Genomic DNA, 20,398 nt, shown 5'->3' on the forward strand with positions numbered 1-20,398 from the left:
CATGTCCATCCCTGGGTGCTCTGGGTGCCCTCCGGACCCGTCCCCGAGGGCGCCCACCACCATATGAGGTCCATGAGGTCCCCATGTCCATCCCTGGATGGCCCAGGGCCCTCTGAACTTCTTCTGGGGGCACCCAGCACACCGTGAGGTCCCCGTGTCCACCCCGGGTGCTCCGGGTGGCCGTGGGTGCCTTCTGAGCCCGTCCCCAAGGGCGCCCACCACCATATGAGATCCATGAGGTCCCCATGTCCGTCCCTGGATGGCCCATGGCCCTCTGAACTTCTTCTGGGGGCACCCAGCACACCGTGAGGTCCCCGTGTCCACCCCTGGGTGCCCTGGGTGGCCCGAGTGCCCTCTGGACCCATTCCCGGGGGTGTCCACCACCGTATGAGGTCCATGAGGTCCCCACGTCCATCCCTGGATGGCCCAGGGCCCTCTGAACTTCTTCTGGGGGCACCCAGCACACCGTGAGGTCCCCGTGTCCACCCCTGGGTGCTCTGGGTGGCCTGGGTGCCCTCTGGACCCATTCCCAGGGGTGTGCACCACCATATGAGGTCCATGAGGTCTCCATGTCCATCCTTCATGGCCTATGGCCCTCTGAACTTCTTCTAGGGGCACCCAGCACACCATGAGGTCCCCGTGTCCATCCCTGGGTGGCCTGGGTGCCCTCTGGACTCATCCTGAGGCTGCCCACCACCATATGAGGTCCATGAGGTCCCCGCGTCCATCCCTGGGTGCCCTGGGTGCCCTCTGGGCCCGTCCCCGAGGGCGCACACCACCATATGAGGTCCCCACGTGCATCCCTGGATGGCCCATGGCCCTCTGAACTTCTTCTGGGGGCACCCAGCACACCGTGAGGTCCCCGTGTCCATCCCTGGGTGCTCTGGGTGCCCTCTGGGCCCGTCCCCGAGGGCGCCCACCACCATATGAGGTCCATGAGGTCCCCATGTCCATCCTTGATGGCCTGGGGCCCCCTGGACCCATTCCCGGGGGCACCCAGCACACCGTGAGGTCCCCGTGTCCACCCCTGGGTGCCCTGGGTGGCCTGGGTGCCCTCTGGACCCATTCCCGGGGGTGTCCACCACCGTATGAGGTCCATGAGGTCCCCGTGTCCATCCCTGGGTGGCCCAGGGCCCTCTGAACTTCTTCTGGGGGCACCCAGCACACCGTGAGGTCCCCGTGTCCACCCCTGGGTGCCCTGGGTGGCCCGAGTGCCCTCTGGACCCATTCCCGGGGGTGTCCACCACCGTATGAGGTCCATGAGGTCCCCGTGTCCATCCCTGGGTGGCCCATGGCCCTCTGAACTTCTTCTGGGGGCACCCAGCACACCGTGAGGTCCCCGTGTCCACCCCTGGGTGCTCTGGGTGGACCGAGTGCCCTCTGGACCCATCCTGAGGCTGCCCACCACCGTATGAGGTCCATGAGGTCCCCGTGTCCATCCCTGGGTGGCCCAGGGCCCTCTGAACTTCTTCTGGGGGCACCCAGCACACCGTGAGGTCCCCGTGTCCACCCCTGGGTGCCCTGGGTGGCCCGAGTGCCCTCTGGACCCATTCCCGGGGGTGTCCACCACCGTATGAGGTCCATGAGGTCCCCGTGTCCATCCCTGGGTGGCCCATGGCCCTCTGAACTTCTTCTGGGGGCACCCAGCACACCGTGAGGTCCCCGTGTCCACCCCTGGGTGCTCTGGGTGGACCGAGTGCCCTCTGGACCCATCCTGAGGCTGCCCACCACCGTATGAGGTCCATGAGGTCCCCGTGTCCATCCCTGGGTGGCCCATGGCCCTCTGAACTTCTTCTGGGGGCACCCAGCACACCGTGAGGTCCCCGTCTCCACCCCTGGGTGCTCTGGGTGGCCTGGGTGCCCTCTGGACCCATTCCCGGGGGTGTGCACCACCGTATGAGGTCCATGAGGTCTCCATGTCCATCCTTCATGGCCTATGGCCCTCTGAACTTCTTCTAGGGGCACCCAGCACACCATGAGGTCCCCGCGTCCATCCCTGGGTGGCCTGGGTGCCCTCTGGGCCCGTCCCCGAGGGCGCACACCACCATATGAGGTCCATGAGGTCCCCACGTGCATCCCTGGATGGCCCATGGCCCTCTGAACTTCTTCTGGGGGCACCCAGCACACCGTGAGGTCCCCGTGTCCATCCCTGGGTGCTCTGGGTGCCCTCCGGGCCCGTCCCCGAGGGCGCCCACCACCATATGAGGTCCATGAGGTCCCCATGTCCATCCTTGATGGCCTGGGGCCCCCTGGACCCATTCCCGGGGGCACCCAGCACACCGTGAGGTCCCCGTGTCCACCCCTGGGTGCCCTGGGTGGCCCGAGTGCCCTCTGGACCCATTCCCGGGGGTGTCCACCACCGTATGAGGTCCGTGAGGTCCCCGTGTCCATCCCTGGGTGCTCTGGGTGGACCGAGTGCCCTCTGGACCCATTCCTGGGGGTGCCCAGGACACCATGAGGTGCCCATGTCCATCCCTGGGTGGCCTGGGTGCTCTCTGAACTTCTTCTGGGGGTGCCCAGCACGCCGTGAGGTCCCTGTGTCCACCCCTGGGTGCTCCGGGTGGCCCGGGTGCCCTCTGGGCCCGTCCTGAGGCTGCCCAGCACCGTATGAGGTCCGTGAGGTCCCCGTGTCCATCCCTGGGTGGCCCGGGTGCCCTCTGAGCCCGTCCTGAGGCTGCCCAGCACCGTATGAGGTCCCTGAGGTCCCCGTGTCCAGCCCTGGGTGCCCTGGGTGCCCTCTGGGCCCATCCCCGGGGGCACCCAGCACCATATGAGGTCCACGAGGTCCCCATGTCCATCCTTGATGGCCCAGGGCCCTCTGAACTTCTTCTGGGGGCACCCAGCACACCGTGAGGTCCCCGTGTCCACCCCTGGGTGCCCTGGGTGGCCCGAGTGCCCTCCGGACCCGTCCCCGGGGGCGTCCACCACCATATGAGGTCCACGAGGTCCCCATGTCCATCCCTGGATGGCCCATGGCCCTCTGAGCTTCTTCTGGGGGCACCCAGCACACCGTGAGGTCCCCGTCTCCACCCCTGGGTGCCCTGGGTGGCCCTGGGCGCCCTCCGGGCCCGTCCCCGCGGGCGCCCACCCCGCGGCAGGCCCTGACGGGTGGCCCCGCAGACGACGTGGAGCTGGAGCTGCGGCTGGCGCGCTTCGAGCAGCTCATGGCCCGGCGCCCGCTGCTGCTCAACAGCGTCCTGCTGCGCCAGAACCCCCACAACGTCCACGAGTGGCACAAGCGGGTGCAGCTGCACCAGGGCCGCCCCGGAGAGGTGGGTGCTGCCCCGTCCCGGGCGCGGGGACGTCGGGTGGGACCGGGGGGACACGTGGCACGGGGACGCGGGGTGGGGATGGGGACACGCGGGGCATGGGGACACCAAGGTGGATGTAGGAGGGACACGCTTGGCATGGGGACACCAGAGTGGATGTAGAGGGGACATGCTTGGCATGGGGACACCAGCATGGATGTAGAGGGGACACGCTTGGCATGGGGACACCAGAGTGGATGTAGAGGGGACACGCTTGGCATGGGGACACCAAGGTGGATGTAGGAGGGACACGCGGGGCATGGGGACACCAGAGTGGATGTAGAGGGGACACGCTTGGCATGGGGACACCAGAGTGGATGTAGGAGGGACACGCTTGGCATGGGGACACCAAGGTGGATGTAGGAGGGACACGCTTGGCATGGGGACACCAGAGTGGATGTAGGAGGGACACGCTTGGCATGGGGACACCAGCGTGGATGTAGAGGGGACATGCTTGGCATGGGGACACCAGCATGGATGTAGGAGGGACACGCTTGGCATGGGGACACCAGCATGGATGTAGGAGGGACACGCTTGGCATGGGGACACCAAGGTGGATGTAGAGGGGACACGCTTGGCATGGGGACACCAGAGTGGATGTAGGAGGGACACGCTTGGCATGGGGACACCAGAGTGGATGTAGAGGGGACACACTTGGCATGGGGACACCAGCGTGGATGTAGGAGGGACACGCTTGGCATGGGGACACCAGCGTGGATGTAGAGGGGACACGCTTGGCATGGGGACACCAGAGTGGATGTAGAGGGGACACGCTTGGCATGGGGACACCAGCGTGGATGTAGGAGGGACACGCTTGGCATGGGGACACCAAGGTGGATGTAGAGGGGACACGCTTGGCATGGGGACACCAGAGTGGATGTAGGAGGGACACGCTTGGCATGGGGACACCAAGGTGGATGTAGGAGGGACACGCTTGGCATGGGGACACCAGCGTGTATGTAGGAGGGACACACTTGGCATGGGGACACCAGCGTGGATGTAGAGGGGACATGCTTGGCATGGGGACACCAGCATGGATGTAGGAGGGACACGCTGGGCATGGGGACACCAAGGTGGATGTAGGAGGGACACGCTTGGCATGGGGACACCAAGGTGGATGTAGAGGGGACACGCTTGGCATGGGGACACCAGAGTGGATGTAGGAGGGACACGCTTGGCATGGGGACACCAGAGTGGATGTAGAGGGGACACACTTGGCATGGGGACACCAGCGTGGATGTAGGAGGGACACGCTTGGCATGGGGACACCAGCGTGGATGTAGAGGGGACACGCTTGGCATGGGGACACCAGAGTGGATGTAGAGGGGACACGCTTGGCATGGGGACACCAGCGTGGATGTAGGAGGGACACGCTTGGCATGGGGACACCAGAGTGGATGTAGAGGGGACACACTTGGCATGGGGACACCAGAGTGGATGTAGAGGGGACACACTTGGCATGGGGACACCAGCGTGGATGTAGGAGGGACACTCTTGGCATGGGGACACCAGAGTGGATGTAGAGGGGACACACTTGGCATGGGGACACCAGCGTGGATGTAGAGGGGACACGCTTGGCATGGGGACACCAGCGTGGATGTAGGAGGGACACGCTTGGCATGGGGACACCAGAGTGGATGTAGAGGGGACACGCTTGGCATGGGGACACCAGCGTGGACGTAGGAGGGACACGCTTGGCATGGGGACACCAGGGTGGATGTAGAGGGGACACGCTTGGCATGGGGACACCAGAGTGGATGTAGAGGGGACATGCTTGGCATGGGGACACCAGCGTGGATGTAGAGGGGACACACTTGGCATGGGGACACCAGCGTGGGAATGGGGACACGCGGGGCATGGGGACACCAGCGTGGATGTAGGAGGGACACGCTTGGCATGGGGACACCAGAGTGGATGTAGAGGGGACACGCTTGGCATGGGGACACCAGAGTGGATGTAGGAGGGACACGCTTGGCATGGGGACACCAGCGTGGATGTAGAGGGGACACGCTTGGCATGGGGACACCAGCGTGTATGTAGGAGGGACACGCTTGGCATGGGGACACCAAGGTGGATGTAGGAGGGACACGCTTGGCATGGGGACACCAGCGTGGATGTAGAGGGGACACACTTGGCATGGGGACACCAGAGTGGATGTAGGAGTGACACGCTTGGCATGGGGACACCAAGGTGGATGTAGGAGGGACACGCTTGGCATGGGGACACCAGCGTGGATGTAGAGGGGACACGCTTGGCATGGGGACACCAGCGTGGATGTAGGAGGGACACGCTTGGCATGGGGACACCAAGGTGGATGTAGGAGGGACACGCTTGGCATGGGGACACCAGCGTGGATGTAGAGGGGACACGCTTGGCATGGGGACACCAGAGTGGATGTAGAGGGGACACTCTTGGCATGGGGACACCAGAGTGGATGTAGGAGGGACACTCTTGGCATGGGGACACCAAGGTGGATGTAGGAGGGACACTCTTGGCATGGGGACAGCAGCGTGGGAATGGGGGGGACGCGCTTGACATGGGGTCACCAAGGTAGAAATGGGGACACGTGTGGTGTGGGGACACCAGGGTAGAAGAAGGAGTGACATGCTTGGCGCAGGGACACCAGGGTGGAGGTAGGGGGGACACGCTTCAGACAGGGACACCGGGGTGGAAATGGGGGGACACACTTGGTGTGGGGACGCGGGGCGAGAATGGGGACATGCGTGGCATGGGGACACCAGGGTGGAAATGGGGACACGCTTGTCATGGGAACACTAGAGTGCAATAGGGGGGACACGCTTGACGTGGGGACACCAGGGTGGGAATGGGGACACGCCTGGGACGGGGACGCGGGACCAGGGGGACGCGGGGCACGGGGACGCCAGGTGGGAATGGGGGGACACGGGGCACGGGGACACCGGGCGGGAATGGGGACACGCCTGGGATGAGGACGCCGGGCGGGAATGGGGGGGACACGCGTGGCACAGGGACATGGGGCAGGAATGGGGACACGCCTGGGACTGGGACGCTGGGTGGAAATGGGGGGACACGCTTGGGACGGGGACGCTGGGGTGGAAGTAGGAGTGACACGCTTGGCATGAGGACACCAGGGTGGAAATGGGGACACACTTGGCTTGGGGACATCAAGGTGGATATGGGGGGACACGCTTGGTGTGGGGACACACTTGGCTTGGGGACATCAAGGTGGATATAGGGGGGACACGCTTGGTGTGGGGACACACTTGGCTTGGGGACATCAAGGTGGATGTAGGGGGGACACGCTTGGTGTGGGGACACACTTGGCTTGGGGACATCAAGGTGGATGTAGGGGGGACACGCTTGGTGTGGGGACACGCTTGGCTTGGGGACATCAAGGTGGAAATAGGGGGGACACGCTTGGTGTGGGGACACCAGGGTGGATGTAGAGGGGACACGTTTGGCTTGGGGACACCAGGGTGGGTGTAGAGGGGACACGTTTGGCTTGGGGTCACCAGGGTGGAAATAAGGGACCGGGACGGGTGTCCGGGGGTGACGGAGGGTCGGGGGGTCCCGGGGACCTGACACCTCCCTGTCCCCAGATCATCAACACCTACACGGAGGCCGTCCGCACCGTGGACCCCTTCAAGGCCACCGGCCGTCCCCACGGGCTCTGGGTGGCCTTCGCCCGCTTCTACGAGGACAACGGGCAGCTGGAGGACGTGAGTGGCGCCGGGTCCCCCCAAAGTGCCACCGAGGGGCGGTGGCACCCCCAGACTGTCCCCTGGGGGTGCTGACGGTGCCCTGTGTCCCCCCAAACCTTGAGTGTCCCCTCTGTCCCCCCCCCAAGGCTGAATGTCCCCCCTTGTCCCCACTGGCTGTTCCCCAAGCCCTGAATGTCCCCTCATGTCCCCACAACTGTCCCCACCATGTTCCCCAGGCCCTCAATGTCCCCCCAACTGTCCCCACGTGTCCCCCCAGGCCATGGATGTCCCCCCGTGTCCTCCCCAGGCCCTGACTGTCCCCCCATGTCCCTGTGTCCCCTAGGCCCTGAATGTCCTCCTGTGTCCCCTGAGTGTCCCCCTGTGCCCCCCTGAGTGCTGATGGTCCCCCATGTCCCCAAGATGTTCCCTGTGTCCCTTGGATGTCCCTGTGTGCCCCCTGGGTGCTGATTGTCCCCCAGGTGTCCCTTGGATGTCCCCCCGTGTCCCCCCGAATGCTGACGGTCCCCCATGTCCCCCGAATGTCCTCCTGCCCCCTCCCCAACCGCTGACGTGTCCCCCCGAGCGCTGACAGTCCCCCATGTCCCCCGAATGTCCCCTCGTGTCCCCCTGAATACTGACAGTCCCCCATGTCCCCCGAATGTCCCCTCGTGCCTCCCCGGCCCCTGAGGGTCCCCCATGTCCCCCAAATGTCCTCCCTGGGCGCTGAGGGTCCCCCATGTCCCCCGAATGTCCCCTTCCCAGAGCACTGAGGGTCCCCCATGCCCCCCGAATGTCCCCCCCCAAGCGCAGAGAGTCCCCCATGTCCCCCGACTGTCCCTTCCCAAGTGCTGAGGGTCCCCCATGTCCCCCAAATGTCCCCTCGTGCCTCCCCGAGTGCTGAGGGTCCCCCATGTCCCCCGAATGTCCCCCCCCCGGCCCCTGAGGGTCCCCCCTGTCCCCTGAATGTCCTTTCCTGAGTGCAGAGTGTCCCCCATGTCCCCCGAATGTCCCCCCCCGGCCCCTGAGGATCCCCCCTGTCCCCCGAATGTCCCTTCCCGAGCGCTGAGGGTCCCCCATGTCCCCCGAATGTCCTTTCCTGAGCGCAGAGGGTCCCCCATGTCCCCCGAATGTCCCCCCCCAGCCCCTGAGGATCCCCCCTGTCCCCCGAATGTCCCTTCCCGAGCGCTGAGGGTCCCCCATGTCCCCCGAATGTCCTTTCCTGAGCACAGAGGGTCCCCCATGTCCCCCGAATGTCCCCCCCCAGCCCCTGAGGATCCCTCCTGTCCCCCGAATGTCCTCCCCGAGTGCTGAGGGTCCCCTCTGTCCCCCGAATGTCCCTTCCCGAGCGCTGAGGGTCCCCCATGTCCCCCGAATGTCCCCCCCAGCCCCTGAGGATCCCCCCTGTCCCCCGAATGTCCTCCCCGAGTGCTGAGGATCCCCCCTGTCCCCCGAATGTCCCCCCCCGGCCCCTGAGGATCCCCCCTGTCCCCCGAATGTCCTCCCCGAGCACTGAGGGTCCCCCATGTCCCCCGAATGTCCTTTCCTGAGCGCAGAGGGTCCCCCATGTCCCCCGAATGTCCCCCCCCAGCCCCTGAGGATCCCCCCTGTCCCCCAAATGTCCCTTCCCGAGCACTGAGGGTCCCCCATGTCCCCCAAATGTCCCCTCCCCAGAGCACTGAGGGTCCCCCCTGTCCCCTAAATGTCCCCCCCGAGCGCAGGGGGTCCCCCGTGTCCCCTAAACGTCCCCCCGCGAGCGCTGAGCACCCCACACCCCCCCCCAGGCCCGCACCATCCTGAGCAAGGCGACGCGCGTGCGCTTCCGGCAAGTGGAGGACCTGGCCGCCGTCTGGTGCGAGTTCGGCGAGATGGAGCTGCGGCACGAGAACTACGAGGAGGCCCTGCGCATCCTGCGCGTGAGCCGGACGCCTGGGTCCCTCGCCGCGGGGGCGGCCCGGACGCCTGGGCCCCGCGCGGAGCCGCCGCCGCCCTTCGGGGAGGCGGGAAAGGCGCCCCGGGGCGGGTCGTCCCCGTCCTCTGTTGGGTGGTGGGATGGAGGAGACGTTCTTGAGAACCTCCCCGGGCCGGATCGTGACCCTCCAGGCCGGATCGTGACCCCCGGGCCGGATCCAGCCCCCCCCGGGGCCAAATCCTGACCCCCACACGTGTCCTGTCCCCCCCCCCGCAGAAAGCCACGGCGCTGCCGGCCAAGCGGGCCGAGTACTTCGACTCGTCGGAGCCCGTCCAGAACCGCGTCTACAAGTCCCTCAAGGTCTGGTCCATGCTGGCCGACCTGGAGGAGAGCCTGGGCACCTTCAAGGTGGGTGGCGCCCGCTCCCGGACCCCCCCGGCGCTCCTCGGGGGCCCCCAGCACCCTTTGGGGTCCCCCCGGCACCCCTTGGGGTCCCCCGTGCCTGCTGTGGGCCCCCTTGGCACCCTCGGGGCTCCCTAGCACCCTTGGGACCCCCCAGCACCCCTCAGGGTCTTCCATGCTCACTGCAGGTCCCACCGGCACCCCTCAGGGTCCCCAGCACCCCTTAGAGACCCCCATGCCCACCCTGGGGCCCCCCAGCACCCTTTGGGGTCCCCATGCCTGCTGTGGGCCCCCTTGGCACCCTCGGGGCTCCCTAGCACCCTTGGGACCCCCCAGCACCCTCGGGGCTCCCCAGCACCCCTTAGAGAACCCTATACCCACCCTGGGGCCCCCCTGGCACCCCTCAGGGTCCTCCCGGCACCCCTTGGGGTCCCCAGCACCCCTTAGAGACCCCTGTACCCACCCTGGGGCCCCCCAGCACCCTTTGGGGTCCCCATGCCTGCTGTGGGCCCCCTTGTCACCCTCGGGGCTCCCTAGTACCCTTGGGACCCCCCAGCACCCTCGGGGCTCCCCAGCACCCCTTAGAGAACCCTATACCCACCCTGGGGCCCCCCTGGCACCCCTCAGGGTCCCCCCGGCACCCCTTGGGGTCCCCGTGCCTGCTGCGGGCCCCCTTGGCACCCTTGGGGCTCCCTAGCACCCTTGGGACTCCCCAGTACCCCTCGGGGCTCCTCAGCACCCCTTAGAGACCCCCATGCCCACCCTGGGGCCCCCCTGTCCCCCTTGGATGTCCTCCATCTTCTCTGGGTGCCCCCCATGCCTCGTGGGTGCCCCCATGGCCACTCGGTCCCCTGGTGCCCCCCGTCCTCTCCCGACGCTCCCGCGTCGCCCTTGGGTGTCCCTACGCCTGCTTGGTCTCTTTGGCACCCGCCACGGCCCCCGGGTCTCCCTTGGGTGTCCCCACACCCACTGGGATCCCTCGGCCCCCCCCCCCATGTCCCATGGGTGCCCCCGTCTCCCTAGGGTGTCCCCAAGCCCACTGGGCTCCCTCGGCCCCCCCCATGCCCCATGGGTGCCACCATCTCCCTAGGGTGTCCCCAAGCCCACTGGGATCCCTCGGCCCCCCCCATGTCCCATGGGTGCCCCCGTCTCCCTTGGGTGTCCCCAAGCCCACTGGGATCCCTCGGCCCCCCCCCGTCCCATGGGTGCCCCCGTCTCCCTAGGGTGTCCCCAAGCCCACTGGGATCCCTCGGCCCCCACCCTGTCCCATGGGTGCCCCCGTCTCCCTTGGGTGTCCCCACACCCACTGGGCTCCCTCGGCCCCCCCCCCATGTCCCATGGGTGCCACCATCTCCCTAGGGTGTCCCCAAGCCCACTGGGATCCCTCGGCCACCCCCATGCCCCATGGGTGCCCCCGTCTCCCTAGGGTGTCCCCAAGCCACTGGGCTCCCTCGGCCCCCCCCATGCCCCATGGGTGCCACCATCTCCCTAGGGTGTCCCCAAGCCCACTGGGCTCCCTCGGCCCCCCAGCACCCCATAGGTGCCCCCTGTCCCCCTTGGGTGCCCCCGGGGTGGGTGCTGAGCCCCTGTGACACCCATGGGTGCCCCCGCAGTCCACCAAGGCGGTGTACGACCGCATCCTGGACCTGGAGCGAGCCCGCGAGGGCGGGTGCTGAGCCCCTTTGGGCCCCCGGGGATGGGTGCTGAGCCCCTCTGACACCCATGGGTGCCCCCGGGGCGGGTGCTGAGCCCCTGTGACACCCATGGGTGCCCCCGCAGTCCACCAAGGCGGTGTACGACCGCATCCTGGACCTGCGCATCGCCACCCCCCAGATCGTCATCAACTACGCGCTCTTCCTCGAGGAGCACGGCTACTTCGAGGAGAGCTTCAAGGTGGGCGCCGGCACCCGGGCACCGCGGGCGGGAGGGCACCGGGGACACCCCTGTCCCATGAGGGTGGCGGGGACACCGCAGGCGGGAGGGCACTAGGGACACCCCTGTCCCGGGAGGGTGGTGGGGACACCATGGGTGGGAGGGCACCAGGGACACCCCTGTCCCGGGAGGGTGATGGGGACACTGCAGGCGGGAGGGTACCAGGGACACCCCTGTCCCGGGAGGGTGACAGGGACACCATGGGCACCCCTGTCCCGAGAGGGTGATGGGGACCTCACGGGCACGATGGCACTGGGGACATGGTGGGCATCCCCATCCCAGGAGGACCCCAGGGCCACCACAGGCAGGAGGACCCTGGGGACACCATGGGCACCCTTCTCTTGGGAGGGCACCAGGGCCACCGTGGGCACCCCCATCCCAGGAGGACCCCAGGGACACAGTGTGCACCCTTATCCCGGGAGGGCAGCAGGGCCACCATGGGCGGGAGGCCACCATGGCCACCATGGGCAGGAGGACCCCGGGGACACCATGGGCACCCCGTCCCAAGAGGGCACCAGGGCCACCATGGGCAGGAGGCCACCATGGCCACCACGGGCAGGAGGCCACCAGGGCCACCATGGGCACCCCCATCCCAGGAGGACCCCAGAGCCACCACGGGCACCCCTGTCCCAAGAGGGCACCAGGGCCACCATGGGCAGGAGGCCACCATGGCCACCATGGGCGGGAGGCCACCAGGGCCACCATGGGCACCCCCATCCCAGGAGGACCCCAGAGCCACCACGGGCACCCCTGTCCCAAGAGGGCACCGGGGCCACCATGGGCAGGAGGCCACCATGGCCACCATGGGCGGGAGGCCATGAGGGCCACCACGGGCGGGAGGCCACCAGGGCCACCATGGGCACCCCCAACCCAGGAGGACCCCAGGGCCACCACGGGCACCCCTGTCCCAAGAGGGCACCAGGGCCACCATGGGCAGGAGGCCACCAGGGCCACCATGAGCACCCCCGTCCCAGGAGGACCCCAGGGCCACCATGGGCACCCTTCTCTTGGGAGGGCACCAGGGCCACCATGGGCACCCCCATCCCAGGAGGACCCCAGGGCCACCACGTGCACCCCTGTCCCAAGAGGGCACCGGGGCCACCATGGGCAGGAGGGCCACCATGACCACCATGGGCGGGAGGCCATGAGGGCCACCACGGGCGGGAGGCCACCAGGGCCACCACGGGCACCCCCATCCCAGGAGGACCCCAGGGACACCACGGGCACCCCTGTCCCAAGAGGGCACCATGACCACCACGGGCAGGAGGCCATGATGGCCACCACGGGCAGGAGGGCCACCATGACCACCCCAGGCAGGAGGCCACCCGTCCCCGCCGCCCCACGGGTGGGAGGACACCCCGGGTCCCCCAGTGCCCCCGGTGGGTGCCGGTGGCAGCAGGGGTGACACGGGGCGGGTGACGCAGGCCTACGAGCGGGGCGTGGCACTCTTCCGGTGGCCCAACGTGGCGGACGTGTGGCACACCTACCTCAGCAAGTTCGTGGCCCGCTACGGGGGCCGCAAGCTGGAGCGGGCGCGCGACCTCTTCGAGCAGGCGCTGGACGGCTGCCCCCAGCGATACGCCAAGAGTACGGGGGGCACCGGGGGGGCTGGGGGGCTGGCGGGGTGCTGGGGGGCTGGCGGGGTGCGGGACGGGTGGGACGTGGGGCTGGTGGGACGTGGGGCTGGTGGGACGTGCGGTTGGTGGGACGTGGGGCGGGTGGGACGTGGGGTGGGTGGGACGTGGGGATGGCAATGCCGGGCGTGGGGCTGGTGGGTTTTGGGGGTGACACCCCGCTGGGCACCCATGGGTGGGCGTCGGGGCAGACCCCCAACTGGGCACCCATGGGTGACACTCTGGGCAAGCCATCGGGGCAGACCCCCAGCCGGGCGCCCACATTTGGGCGTCAGGGCAGCACCCCAACCTGGCACCCATGGGTGCCACACCGGGCATCTTAGATGGCCACTGGGGCAGACCCCCACCTGAGCACCCATGGGTGACACCCCAGGCATCCTGGGCAAGCATGGGAGCAGACCCCCAGCTAGGCACCCATGGGTGCTCCCTGAGCCCCCACACGGGCCTTGGGGCAGCCCCCCAGCTGAGCACCCATGGGTGACACCCCAGGTGCCCTGGGCAAACATCGGGACAGACCCCCAGCCGGGCACCCATGGGTGGGCATCGGGATGGCCACCCAACCTGGCACCCACAGGTGCCACACCAGGCCTCTTAGATGGTCACTGGGGCAGACCCCCAGCTCAGCACCCATGGGTGGGCATCAGGGTGGCCCCCCCAACCAGGCACCCACAGGTGCCACACTAGGTGTTTTGGGTGGTCACTGGGGCAGCCCCCCAGCTGAGCACCCATGGGTGACACCCCAGGCACCCTGGGCAAGCCATCGGGGCAGACCCCCAGCCGGGCGCCCACATTTGGCCGTCAGGGCAGCCCCCCAACCTGGCACCCATGGGTGCCACACCGGGCATCTTAGATGGCCACTGGGGCAGACCCCCAGCTGGGCACCCATGGGTGACGCACCGGGCACCCTGGGCAAGCATCGGGGCAGACCCCCAGCCAGGCCCCCACAGGCGGGCATCGAGGTGGCCCCCCATCCGAGCACCCATGGGTGCCCCCCGCGCGGGCCTCGGCACCGCCCCCGGCTGAGCACCCATGGGTGCCACACCGGGCACCCTGAGCAAGCATCGGGGCAGACCCCCAGCCAGGCCCCCACAGGCGGGCATCGAGGTGGCCCCCCATCCAGGCACCCATGGGTGCCCCCCGCGCGGGCCTCGGCGCCGCCCCCGGCTGAGCACCCATGGGTGCCACACCGGGCACCCTGGGCAAGCTTTGGGGCAGACCCCCAGCCGGGCACCCACGGGCGGTCATTGAGGTGGCCCCCCATCCGAGCACCCAGGGGTGCCACGCTAGGTGTTTTGGGTGGTCACCGGCGCCGCCCCCGGCTGAGCACCCATGGGTGCCCGCAGCCATCTACCTGCTGTACGCCAAGCTGGAGGAGGACTTTGGGCTGGCGCGGCACGCCATGGCGGTGTACGAGCGGGCCACGCGGGCCGTGCTGCCCGCCGAGCGCTACGACATGTTCAACATCTACATCAAGCGGGCGGCCGAGATCTACGGCGTCACCCACACCCGCCCCATCTACGAGAAGGCCATCGAGGTGGGTGCCGCGGGGCCGGCGTGCCGCCCTCGGGTGCCGCGGGGGCGCGGGGTGGTCGTGGGGCCTGGTGGCACCGCCGCGGGGGCACGGGCTTGGCGTCGCGTGGGTACGAGGTGGGTACGTGGTCTTGGGGGACATCACGTGGGTGCAGGGCCCTTGGGTGCCACATGGGCCCAATCTGGGGGACGTCACGTGGGTGCAAGGTCCATACAAGGTTTGGGGTGACATCACGTGGGTGCAGGGTGGGTGCAGGGCCCTTAGGTGCCACATGGGCCCAATCTGGGGGACGTCACATGGGTACGAGGTGGAGACGTGGTCTTGGGGGACATCACGTGGGTGCAGGGCCCTTGGGTGCCACATGGGCCCAATCTGGGGGACGTCACGTGGGTGCAAGGTCCATACAAGGTTTGGGGTGACATCACGTGGGTGCAGGGTGGGTGCAGGGCCCTTAGGTGCCACATGGGCCCAATCTGGGGGACGTCACATGGGTACGAGGTGGAGACGTGGTCTTGGGGGACATCACGTGGGTGCAGGGCCCTTGGGTGCCCCGTGGGCCCAATCTGGGGGACGTCACGTGGGTGCAAGGTCCATACAAGGTTTGGGGTGACGTCACGTGGGTGCAGGGTGGGTGCAGGGCCCTTGGGTGCCACATGGGCCCAATCTGGGGGACGTCACATGGGTACAAGGTGGAGACGTGGTCTTGGGGGACATCACGTGGGTGCAGGGTGGGTGCAGGGCCCTTGGGTGCCACGTGGGCCCAATCTGGGGGACGTCACATGGGTGCAAGGTCCATACAAGGTTTGGGGTGATGTCACGTGGGTGCAGGGTGGGTGCTCGTCCCTTGGGTGCCCCGTGGGCACGGTCTGGAGAACATCACACGGGCACGGGATGGACACGAGGTTCGGGGGGACGTCACGCGGATACGGGGTGGCTCCGCGGTTCGGGGGGACGTCGTATGGGTGCGGGGGGCACCCGGGGGGCTGCACCCATGGGTGCTGAGCGCGCACCCGTAGGTGCTGGCCGACGAGCACGCCCGGGAGATGTGCCTGCGCTTCGCCGACATGGAGTGCAAGCTGGGCGAGATCGACCGGGCCCGCGCCATCTACGGCTACTGCTCGCAGATCTGCGACCCCCGCGTGAGCGCCCGCCCGCCGGGGGACACCGGGGACACCGGGGACACGGGTGGGGGTGGCGGAGCGGGTGCCCCATGCCACCCCTGTGTGCCCGCGGGGGTGTCCGGGGTGTCCCCCGTGCCACGTGGGTGCCCGGGGCCCGGTGGGATGTTCAGTACCGGTGATGTCCCCGATGCCACGTGGGTGCCACCATCACGATTACCATCAGTGTCAGGGATGTCCCCCGTGCCACGTGGGTGCCCAGTGCCAAGGGTGTCCCCGGTGTCACATGGGTCCCTGTGTCCCAGATACCACCGGTGTCAGGTGGCACGTGGGTGACAGGGATGTCCCCGATGCCACATGGGTCCCTGTGTCCCAGTTACCACCGGTGTCAGGTGGCACGTGGGTGACAGGGATGTCCCCGATGCCACGTGGCTGCCCGGGGCCCAGCGGGGTGCCCAGTGTCAGGGATGTCCCCAGTGCCACGTGGGTGCCTAATGTCAGGGATGTCCTCGATGCCACCTGGGTGCCTGGTGCCCAACGGGGTGCCAGGGATGTCCCCGATGCTACGTGGGCACCAGCATCATGGATGCCACCATCGGGGATGTCCCCAAAGCTATGTGGGCACCGGCATCATGGGTGCCACCACCATTGGGGACGTCCCCAATGCTCTGTGGGCACCAGCATCATGGATGCCACCATCGGGGATGTCCCCAAAGCTATGTGGGCACCGGCATCATGGGTGCCACCACCATTGGGGACGTCCCCAAAGCTATGTGCGCACCAGCATCATGGGTGCCACCACCATCGGGGACATCCCCAATGCTACATGGGCACCAGCATCATAGATGCCACCATCAGGGATGTCCCCAACACTATGTGGGCACCAGCATCATAGATGCCACCATCAGGGACGTCCCCAATGCTACGTGGGCACCAGCATCATGGGTGCCACCACCATCGGGGACGTCCCCGATGCTTTGTGGGCACCAGCATCATAGATGCCACCACCATCGGGGACATCCCCAATGCTACATGGGCACCAGCATCATAGATGCCACCACCACTGGGGACATCCCCAATGCTACATGGGCACCAGCATCATGGGTGCCACCATCAGGGACGTCCCCAATGCTACGTGGGCACCAGCATCATGAGTGCCACCACCGGGGACGTCCCTGATGCTCTGGGCACCAGCGTTACGGACGCCACCAGCCTTGGGGACCTCCCTGGTGGCGGGTGGGCACCCGTGGGTGCCCAGCACCCACCCGCGCCCGTCGCCCGCAGATCACGGCCACCTTCTGGCAGACGTGGAAGGACTTTGAGATCCGCCACGGCAACGAGGACACCATCCGGGAGATGCTGCGCATCAAGCGCAGCGTCCAGGCCACCTACAACACCCAGGTCAACTTCATGGCCTCCCAGATGCTCAAGGTCTACAGCAACGCCACGGGCACCGGTGAGCGGGCGGCACCCATGGGTGCTGGGGGGCCGGTGGGGCCGCTCTGGGCACCCATGGGTCGCAGGGTGTGGACAGGGGGGTCCTGGTGGCCACCAAGGTGCAGATGGGGGGCTTGGTGGGCACCAGGGCTCCCACGGGTGCTGGGGTGGAGACAGGGGGTCCCGGCAGGCACCGGGGCACCCGTGGGTGCTGGGGTATGGACAGGGGGTCCCATTGGGCATCGGGGCTCCTGTGGGTGCTGGGGTAGAGACAGGGGGTCCTGGCAGGCACCCATGGGTGCTGGGGTGGAGATGGGGTCCCATTGGGCACCGGGACTCCCATGGGTGCTGGGGTAGAGACAGGGGGTCCCATGGGCACCAGGGCTCCCGTGGGTGCTGGGGTAGAGACAGAGGATCCCGTTGGCACCGGAGCACCCTTGGGTGCCGGGGTATGGACAGAGGGTCCCGTTGGGCACCGGGGCTCCTGTGGGTGCTGGGGTGGAGACAGGGGGTCCTGGCAGGCACCCATGGGTGCTGGGGTGGAGATGGGGTCCCATTGGGCACCGGGACTCCCATGGGTGCTGGGGTAGAGACAGGGGGTCCCATGGGCACCAGGGCTCCCGTGGGTGCTGGGGTATGGACAGGGGGTCCCGTTGGGCACTGGAGCACCCGTGGGTGCTGGGTTAGAGACAGGGAGTCCCGTTGGCCACCGGGGCACCCATGGGTGCTGGCATATGGACAGAGCGTCCCGTTGGGCACCAGGGTCCCCATGGGCACCTAGACGCAAGCGGCAGCTCCCAGCTGGCACGGAGGCACCCGTGGGCCCCGGGGCGCCGGCCGGGGGTCCCGCTCGGGGAGGGGGGGTTCCCGGGGCACCCATGGGTGCTGTGGCACCCCGCTGAGGCGGCGGCACCCGCAGTGTCGGACCTGGCGCCGGGGCAGAGCAGCCTGGACGACATGAAGCTGCTGGAGCAGCGAGCGGAGCAGCTGGCGGCCGAGGCCCAGCGCGACGCCCCCCGCCCCAAGGACAAGGTGCTCTTCGTCAGGTGGGTGCCCCCCACCCATGGGTGCCCCCCACCCTTGGGTGCCCCCCACACCCCTGGGTGCCCCCCGCACCCCTTTTTTCCCCCTGCACCCCTGGGTGCCCCCTCCAAGGGGACCAAAAGTGGCCCCCATCCCGGCTCAGAGCTGCCCCTGCTCCATGGGTGCCCCCCAGCCCTGGGGTGGGGCCCATGGGTGCTGCTCCTGGCCCGTGGGTGCTCCCCACCCCCGTCAAGCGCTTGGGTGTCTGTGGGTGTCCCTGGGTCTGTGGGTGCCTTGTGGGTGTCCCTGGGTGTCCCCCTGTCCCCTGGGTGTCCCCTGGGTGTCCCTGGGTGTGGGGTGTCCCTGGCAGCGGGGTGCCCCCACCCACGGGTGCTCCCGGGCCCCTGGGTGTCCCCTGGGTGTCCCTGGGTGTGTGGGTGCTCCTGGCAGTGCCCCCACCCACGGGTGCCCCCCGTCCCCTGGGTGTCCCCCTGTCCCTGGGTGCCTTGTGGGGGTCCCTGGGTGCCCCCCGTCCCCTGGGTGTCCCCTGGGTGTCCCCGGGAGCCTTGCGGGGGTGGCAGGGTGGCCCGGGTGCCGCCCCCATCCATGGGTGCCCCCCATCCCCTGGGTGTCCCCGGGTGTCCCCGGGTGCCTTGTGGGGGTCCCTGGGTGCCCCCTGTCCCCTGGGTGTCCCTGGGTGCCTTGTGGGGGTCCCTGGGTGCCCCCCGTCCCCTGGCTGTCCCCTGGGTGTCCCCGGGTGTCCCTGGGTGCCTTTGGTGGGTCCCTGGGTGCCCCCCGTCCCCTGGGTGTCCCCTGGGCGTCCCCTGGTTGTCCCCTGGGTGTCCCCGGGTGTGGGGTGCCCCTGGCGGCGGGGTGCCCCCACCCATGGGTGCCGGCGGCGGGCGCAGGAGCGAGGCGACGCGGGAGGAGCTGGCGGCCCTGTCGCGAGCCGCCAACCCCGAGGAGATCGAGCTGGGCGACGACGAGGAGCCCGAGCCCGACGGTGCGGGGACACCGCGGGGACACGGCGGGGACAGCGGGGACAGCGGGACACGGGCGGGATGCAGGGGGACACGGGGATGCCATGCGGGGGGGGGATGCAGGGACATCAGGGGGGACTTGGGGACACAGGGGATGTGGGGACATCAGGGGATGTGGGGACACGGCATGGGGGGACGCAGGGACATTGGGGGACATCAGGGGCGACGCGGGGACGCGGGGACGCGGGGACATCGGGGGACACGGGGACATCGGGGGGACGCAGGGACATGGGGACACCATGCAGGGGGGGATGTGGGGACATCAGGGGATGTGGGGACACGGGGGATGTGGGGACATCAGGGGATGCAGGGACATTGGGGGACATCAGGGGCGACGCAGGGACACGGGGACGCGGGGACATCGGGGGACGCAGGGACATCGGGGGACACGGGGACGCAGAGGACACGGGGACGTCAGGGGGGATGCAGGGACATAGCACGTGGGGGGACATGGGGACATCGGGGGGATATGGGGACGTGGGGACACCACACAGACGTGGGGACACGGTATGCGGGGGACATGGGGATGCCACGTGGCGGGGGGGACATGAGGCCATCGGGGGAGATGTGGGGACATGGCACGGTGGGGACACGGGGACATGGCACGGGGGGGGGCACAGCATGGTGGGGACACACCGTGGGGCCACGGGGACCTGGCAATGCCACGGGGACACATGGCACGGAGGGGGACACAGCTTGTGTGTGTGGGGGGTGGGGACACGGGGACATGGCATTGGGGGGACATGGCATGGGGACATGGGACATGGGGACATGGGGGGGACATGGCATTGGGGGGGGACATGGCCCAGGGTGGGGGGGGGGACACATCATGGGGCGGGGGGACGCGCTGCAGGGTGGCACACGAGGGTCCCCAGGACACTGCCAGCCGTCACCCAAGGGTGTCACCAGCACGGGGGGGGGGGAGAGACGGGGACGTCACCCCCCCCGCTGACCCCCCCCCGTGTCCCCCCCCCGCAGAGGTGCAGCTGGAGCAGAAGCGGGTGCCCTCCTCCGTCTTCGGGGGCCTCAAGGACGACTGAGGGGCCACGACCCCCCCCCCGGGACCCCCCCGCGATGACACCCCCCCCCCCGGTGACCCCTCCCCATCGCTGACCCCCCCATGTGTCCCCCCCCCCCCAATAAACCCCCTTTTATACCGCACTTCGGTGTCACTTAACGGCGGGGCCCAGGCGTCCTGGTGCCCCCCCCAAACTGGGCCGGGAGCGGGGGGGGGGGCTACTGGGACCAGTCAGGGCCCAAACTGGGGTTCCCCCCCCCCCCCAAAGAACCAACCCAGGTGCCACAACCACCTTTAAGTTACTTTATTAAGTGACAATGACACCGGACGGGGGGGGGTGGCCCGCGCGGGTGGCCCCCCCCCCCC

The 20,398-nt window shown here is 68.5% G+C and overlaps 1 protein-coding gene across 1 annotated transcript in view; it reads left to right on the top strand.

Annotated features, from left to right (window-relative positions):
• The window catches only part of XAB2 (XPA binding protein 2), a 33,946-nt gene extending 13,771 nt beyond the window's left edge, over nt 1-20,175 (top strand). Inside the window, exons 8-19 of the mRNA XM_064499400.1 lie at nt 3,121-3,272; nt 6,887-7,006; nt 8,770-8,901; nt 9,174-9,305; nt 11,079-11,192; nt 12,656-12,818; nt 14,209-14,399; nt 15,413-15,535; nt 16,799-16,970; nt 17,871-17,997; nt 18,883-18,977; nt 19,993-20,175. Of these exons, the coding sequence (XP_064355470.1) occupies nt 3,121-3,272; nt 6,887-7,006; nt 8,770-8,901; nt 9,174-9,305; nt 11,079-11,192; nt 12,656-12,818; nt 14,209-14,399; nt 15,413-15,535; nt 16,799-16,970; nt 17,871-17,997; nt 18,883-18,977; nt 19,993-20,054 (1,583 nt within the window). The 3' untranslated portion in view covers nt 20,055-20,175. The remainder of the gene's footprint in view (nt 1-3,120; nt 3,273-6,886; nt 7,007-8,769; nt 8,902-9,173; nt 9,306-11,078; nt 11,193-12,655; nt 12,819-14,208; nt 14,400-15,412; nt 15,536-16,798; nt 16,971-17,870; nt 17,998-18,882; nt 18,978-19,992) is intronic.
• The last annotated feature ends 223 nt before the right edge of the window (nt 20,176-20,398 follow it).

Source organism: Dromaius novaehollandiae, chromosome 33, assembly GCF_036370855.1.
Source record: "Dromaius novaehollandiae isolate bDroNov1 chromosome 33, bDroNov1.hap1, whole genome shotgun sequence".
Classification (NCBI taxonomy): Eukaryota; Metazoa; Chordata; class Aves; order Casuariiformes; family Dromaiidae; genus Dromaius; species Dromaius novaehollandiae.